Source organism: Lonchura striata, chromosome 3, assembly GCF_046129695.1.
Source record: "Lonchura striata isolate bLonStr1 chromosome 3, bLonStr1.mat, whole genome shotgun sequence".
NCBI lineage: Eukaryota > Metazoa > Chordata > Aves > Passeriformes > Estrildidae > Lonchura > Lonchura striata.
This window is the reverse complement of record NC_134605.1, coordinates 94,178,492-94,185,195: the sequence shown is the minus strand read 5'-3', so window position 1 is coordinate 94,185,195 and position 6,704 is coordinate 94,178,492. Positions and strand designations below refer to the sequence as shown.

The window sequence follows — 6,704 nt, the reverse complement described above, 5'->3', positions numbered from 1 at the left end:
TAAACTCCATTTTCTTATGGCAAAGACTAGCAAAAAGATTAAGGATTGCTTCCAGGTAGGGAGAAGTTGCAGTAATTGTAGTATTGTCAATCCCAAGCATTCAAATAATTAAAATAATAAAGCCTTTTATACAGCACAAAATTTAGAACCAATTACAATGTTTGAAAATACTACTTTAATTTTACTCTTAATGCCTTGTCTTTTCTTAAAATATATTTTTCTCCATATTCAAACAGGTGAAAATAACCAATTTTAAGTGAAATCAGAAATGTTTACACAATCATATATTAATGATTTAAAGCTTTAAGAAACAAGGCCCTCCATCAACTTTGTTTTCCGGGCGCACTGGCACACCAGGATACTCAGGGCACAGCTGGGCACATCTGGGACACAGGGACACAACAGGGCAGGGGGAGTCGAACCAGACACACCGCTCATGCCGGGCAGTCACACCGGCCGGAGAAGAGACGGGTCACACCGGCACCAGGGCGGGAGGCACAGCCGGGGGGTCACACTGCTCACACCGGGGCGGGTCACACCGGGGGGTGTCACACCGGGGGGTCACACCGGGGGGGTCACACCGGGGGGTCACACCGGGGGGGTTCCCGGGGGGGGTCACACCGGAGGGGTCACACCGGAGGGGGGTCACACCGGGGGAGGTCACACCGGGGGGGTTCTCGGGGGGGGTCACACCGGGGGTTTCCCGGGGGGGTCACACCGGGGGGGGTTCCCGGGGGGGGTCACACCGGGGGGGTTCCCGGGGGGGTCACACCGGGCGTTCCCGGGGCTCCCGCCCCGCCCCGCTCGCGCCACACGCCCCGCCCCCGCCGACCAAAACATTGGCACGTGCGCCCCGCGGGCGCCTGTCACGTGACGCGGCCGGCTCGCGCCGGGCGGAGCCGGCCCCGCCCCGCCGCGCCAATGGCGGCGCGCGCTGCCGGGTAGCAACAAGCGCGGCGGGCGGCGGCCAATCAGCGCGGCGGGGGCGTGGCCAGCGCGGCCCATGGTACTTCCGGCAACAGCGCCGGGCCCGCGCCGAGCGCCGGGCGGGAGCGGCGGGGACGGAGGGGGCGGCACCGCCGGCACCGGGAGGTGAGCGCGGCCCGGCCCGGCCCGGCCCGGCCGGCAGCGCGGTCGGGAGGAGACCCGCGGGGCCGTGGGTGTGCGCCCCGTCGGCCCGCGGGGTGGAGACTGAGCGTGGGCAGTCGTGGTTTGAGGGGCTTGGGGTTGGCTCCTAAGGGCGTGTGGGACGAGGTGGTAAAAGTCAGGGTGGGCAGATGGCGCTGGGGCCGAAAGGGACGGGCAGCGCTGAGGTGTCTGGAGGGAGGTGTGTGGAGCCTGCCTGGACGCACGGGGTGTTGGGATCTCATTAGGCTGTGTGAGGGTGGGAGCCAGCATCGTTTCACCAGGGGCACATCCTGCCTCACAAATCTGGTGGCCTCCTACGGTGGGATTTCAAGGTTGGTGGATGAGGTCATATGAGGTCACACCGTGACTGATGTAATTTGCCCGAATTTATGAAAAGCATTTGACACTGTCCCACAGAAATTCTTTGTCTCTGAACTGGACAGACATGAATTTGACAGATGGGCTGCTGTGTAGATAAGGAACTGGCTGGATGGTCATCCTCAAAGAGTTGCAGTCAGCAGCTCTGTGGCCACGTGGAGACGAGTGAAAAGTGACATTCTTGAGGGGTAGGGATTGGCACTGTGCCTGTTTAACATCTTTGTTGGGGACATGGATAGTGGGATTGAGTGTAACCTCTGCAAGTTTTTGGATGGCACCAATGTGTAGTGTCGTCAATAAGCTGGAGGGAAGGGATGCCATCCAGAGGGACCTTGGCAGAACAGAAATAAATGTGTGCAAACCTTCTGAAATTCAGCAAGGCTAAGTGCTAAGTCCTGCAATTGAGTCATGGCAGTCCCAAGCACAAGTACAGGACAGGTCGAGAATGGGCTGAAAGCAGCTTTGAGTAGAAGGACTCTGGGCTACTGGTTGACAAGGAGCTCAATATGAGTCAGCAATGTGCACGTGCAGCCCAGAAAGCTGGAGGTGTTCTGGGCTGCACTAAAAGAAGTGTGGCCAGTGGGTCAAGGGTGGTGATTATGCCCCTCTACTCTGCTCTCCTCATACACCACTGCAGTGTTGCATCCAGCTCTGGGATTCTCACCAGAGGAAGGCTGTTAATGTGTTGGAGAGAGTCCAGAGGAGGGCTGAAGCACCTGTGCTATGAACACTGGCTGAGAGAATTGGGATTGTGTAGCCAGGTGAAGAGAAGGCTTTTGGGAGACCATTAGACCAGGCTTCCAGTCCTTTAAAGGGGAGCTACAAGAAAGCTGGAGAAGGACTTTTTACAAGGGCCTGTAGTGGCAGAACAAGGTAGAATGGCATCAAACTGAAATAAGGTAAGTTTAGGTTAGGTCTTAGTGAAAAGCTCTTTACTGTGAGAGTGATGAGGCACTGGCAGAGATTGTCCAGAGCAGTGGTGGATATCCCATCCTTTTTAGCATTCAAGGCCAGATTGGATGGGGTTCTGAGCAGCCTGTTTTAATGGAACTGGGTGATCTTTAAGGTCCCTTCCAACCCAAACCATTCTGTGCTCGAGACACCAGTATGAGGGGAGTACTAAACAACTACTTGTGGTTTATATTATTCCTAGGAAGCAGTAAAAGGATTGGAAAAGCAGATAGGCAAGAATAAAATTTGTTGCAACTGGGGGAATGGATGATGTAAGTTTTGGAAAAGGTTTTTGTTAGGAGCAGAGGAAACCTGAGTTATTAGTAGGAAGGGGACTTTAGTCAATCCTAAGGCCTAGGCAATGCACTTTGTTTTGTATGCTATGCAGATTTTTAAATAAAGAAAAACCCATCTGGCTTACTCAGCCTGTATTTCTTCTGGCTTTTTATCCTCTTCTAACAAATATATTGGGTGAGTGCTGATCAAGAGTGCAAGTTTTTAAATAAATTCATAGTGATGTTTACTGGTGGGGCCTAATATTTTTTCAAGTTGAAAAAAATATTAGAAAATGGGTGTTTGTGAGGACCAAAGCTGTTGCTGTTATATATTAACATGTGTTTTGAATATGATAATGCTATCTTCCCTCTATAGCTGGCAAGTGAAATCTCTTGTTAAACTAAGGAGCAATATATTTGTGTGATGAATGGGAAGAAGAGAGTAAAAGCTGGCAAAGTTATATTCTTCAAAGTGGAGATAACTGCCCTGTTGAAACTCTTAATGTGTCAGAAGTGCATCTCACTTTTGAAATATGGTAGCAGAACACTGTTTGAATGATATACCTGTGATGACCTGCATCTGCTTGTAGGAATTTCTGGAGACCTGTCACAATGGACTTTGTTGCAGTCTCCTTTTGTCCTGGTATCTGCTTAATAGGCTGGCATGGAAGGTGGCCTCAAAAACACCATAAAAAGATTTTTGGCAATGTTAAAATTCCTTTCCTGAAAGATCACTCCACATTGTACCATAACCTCATTATTTGTAAGGATTAGGAAAAACAAAAGGAGCAACATTGATTTTGTAAGCTGTCAATCTCTTTAAAACCATTTATCAGTCACATATGAAAATTAGTAATCTGTTTGATCATGACAGAGCAGATTACATATAATATGCTTGATATAATTTTCTTTTTTTGGTATCATTCCATTCTTGGACTACCAGGATTTTTTTCCTTGTTCTCCGAAGAACAAGGAAATCTACCTTGATCTAATAAAATGCTGAAAGACAATAAGAATATTGTTAGAGAATAAAAAAAAAATACTTAAACCACTGAATCTGTTTCTTTAAAGGATGTTTAAGTTTCTTTAAAGGATGCTCTACACAGAACTTTTCATAAGGTATTTTCTTTTTAAGGCTAAAGAGAAAACTGAAATAATGACAGGAAGTTTTGAAACTTTTTAAATAAATAATAGACAAAGAATGTCTTCTTGCTGCTTATAGAGAAACCATGCCATTCTTGGGCCAAGACTGGAGATCCCCTGGATGGAGATGGGTTAAAACAGAAGATGGATGGAAAAGATGTGAACCCTTTAGTCATGCACTTGAGGATGGGAATAATCAGCTGAATGATATCAGTCACGCTGTGTAAGTTAAAAAAAAAAAGTGATTCTGCATGAAATAATAGCAGGTGGGAAGGGAAAATTGACTTAATTTCTATTCAGATTGCAACTGTTTGTGGTAGCTGATGTCATCTGTATACAAATGCAATCATGTGTTTTGTTAGTTAGGCAGACAGTAGACCCCTGTGGAGACCGTCTTTTGTCACTCCCTGACCTTATTTGAGGCAGCCAGATCCCTTCTTAGCCTATATGTCTTTCAAAATAATAAAACAATAAATACTTAAAAAAAACCCCAAACCAACAAAAAAAAACCACACCCCAATGCCTGCTGAGTACTACTTAAGGGTAAAAGTGATCTTGTAAATTGCAAGTGCAGCAGGCATATTGAACCTGGAAGTGAGTGAAGGCTTTCTGCTGAGTGGGTGTTGGATTAGTTTGTGGCAGCCATAAAATGCCTTTGCTCCAAATTTACAATCAGTGGTATCTTAATGCTCTTTCTCTAACACAATATATGACTATACGTGCTCCTGTAGGACAGGTGAGAAAGAGATTAGGTAAATAAAGTAATACTTGTGGCAAATGGCCACAGACTGGTGTGATATAAATAATTTTGTCAAAACAAACTTCTTCACAAAGAAGTAGTTCTCAGGGGTAGGACTCTTGGTCATAAATTCCAGAATAATGTGCTCATAATGAAGAAAGGGAACATGTGGTGTTTTGTTGTTAGTCCAGTAAAAGGTAACTCATCTGGTTTAGAGAGGGATTTCCTGGGAAGCTAGGACTTGCTGTTGCCACACACCTGTGTTTTCTAAATTTGTAAAACAATCCTCAAGGGAGTTGTCAAGCAGTGAAGCATTATTATTAAGATTAACCTACTGTTTGCTTCATGCCTTTTTTCCTTTTGTGTTAATCTGTCACTGATCTCCTTTGGCCTTCTTTATCTACATAGTCTGGCCACCGTGGATACAAAACTTAGTCTGTAAGACTGTTCAGTAAGCTTCCAACATAAAAGTTGCCTTAAATACCTTTGAAAAAAAATATTGTGTCTTTTATATCTTTAATAATATACTTGGCAAAGTAAGGGAGATCTAATAAGTATTTAGCAACCATGTAAATTGCTTCAAAAATAAATATCGTGTAGGTTGCTTAATTAATACTGTTTGATAAGTATGAAAGGAATTATCAGTCCTTGTGAATACCATTAAGACTTTTGCTCATAATTGTGTGTGTATAAATGTATATATGTATCTTTTCCCCAAAGACCAAGGTAAGGTATTTTTATGGCTTCTTTGAGCAAAAATACTGAATTTTTTTTTTTTTTTCCTTATTCTTGGAAGACCATAGAATTGAACTCTTCTGAAGCCAAAAACTGTAGCTTTAGTTTTTGATTCTTAATTTTACTTTTGTCTATTCAATTAAAAATGTATGTTAAAACTCAGACTAGAGAATTCAAGTTGGTCTGTCTTGGCATAGTAGCACTATTTTGGAGTAATTTCACTACACTTCTAACTTTGGTTCTGTGATTGTAACTTGAACTTTTTATATGCCAATTAAGTTTTGCCACTAAACTGCGATTAATGTCTCTTTGCACAACATTATGGAACAATTTAGAGTGGAAATGACCTTGTCATCTAGTTGAAAACCATACTTAAAGCAAGGCCAGCTGAGGCTGGACTCTGCAGGGCCTTGCCCAGTTCAGCTTTGTGCTTTTCCAGGAATGGAAATTCTTTTCTGGGCTCCTGTTCTAAGTTCTGTTACTGTCGATGTTATTTTTTTTTGTTGTTGTGCTGACCTCGGTTGTGTCATTTCTCCCTGCCCTCCTCATTCTAGTAAGAATTTCTTTTATCACAGGTTGTGTCTATTACCATTTGACTTACTACTGCCCACCTCCTCCAGTCCCATTCAATCTTATTTTTAGTTTCATATTAAAAACGGACAGCAGTTAGATTTCCCTCCACCACCAGCTCTAAAAACTGAGCAAGGTCAGTTCTCTACCCTTGTGCACCATGTGCTCCAGTAGCTTGGTGACTCTCCACTGGAGTTGTTCCAGTATGACAATGTTTTCACTGTATTGGGGGCTCCTAACTAGACACAGTACTCCAGATGAGTACTTGTGCCAAATAAAGATGGATGTTTGCTTTTTTCAGTCTGCAGGATACCCATTTGATAGCTCAATCCAGTGTGCAGTTGGCTTAACACAACACAAGGGCACACTGCTGACCTGTTTTCAGCCAGTTACCATCAAGATTCCTGGCTCCTTTCCTACAAAACTGCTTTCTATCCAGTCTACCCAAGCATATGCCCAGGCTTGGGGTTCTTCTATGTAATGGGCAGGGCTTCACATTCTGGTATAGTGGTGTAAGATGTGTTGCTGCCTGGATCTCTGTACCATCTTATGCTATTTGGAAATAATTATGGTGCATATTGAAGATATAACTCAGTTTAGGAGATTTCTTAACATAATGTAGCACTAAGAAAAAATGAGACTTGATAAAGTGCTTCATTGTAGAAGAAACGTATAGTAATCAGTAAAAAAATACCTGTTTGTCTCTCTTTAAGCTGCCCTGTGCATAGGGATGGTGGTGTATGCCAATCTGGCAACTCTAGCAGGGTTTGGTTCATTTATATCCA

At 44.6% G+C, this 6,704-nt stretch overlaps 1 protein-coding gene across 3 annotated transcripts in view; it reads left to right on the top strand.

Annotated features, from left to right (window-relative positions):
- Positions 1-958: 958 nt before the first annotated feature.
- The window catches only part of FBXO25 (F-box protein 25), a 29,237-nt gene continuing 23,491 nt past the window's right edge, over positions 959-6,704 (top strand). For 2 of the 3 annotated variants that reach the window (XM_077782396.1, XM_021551127.2), the window contains exons 1-2: positions 959-1,092; positions 3,955-4,098. In XM_077782396.1, the coding sequence (XP_077638522.1) occupies positions 1,004-1,092; positions 3,955-4,098 (233 nt within the window). In that variant the 5' untranslated portion in view covers positions 959-1,003. Of the gene's footprint in view, positions 1,093-1,630; positions 1,695-3,954; positions 4,099-6,704 lie in introns of those variants that run through there. The other variant, XM_021551128.3, reaches the window with a different exon arrangement.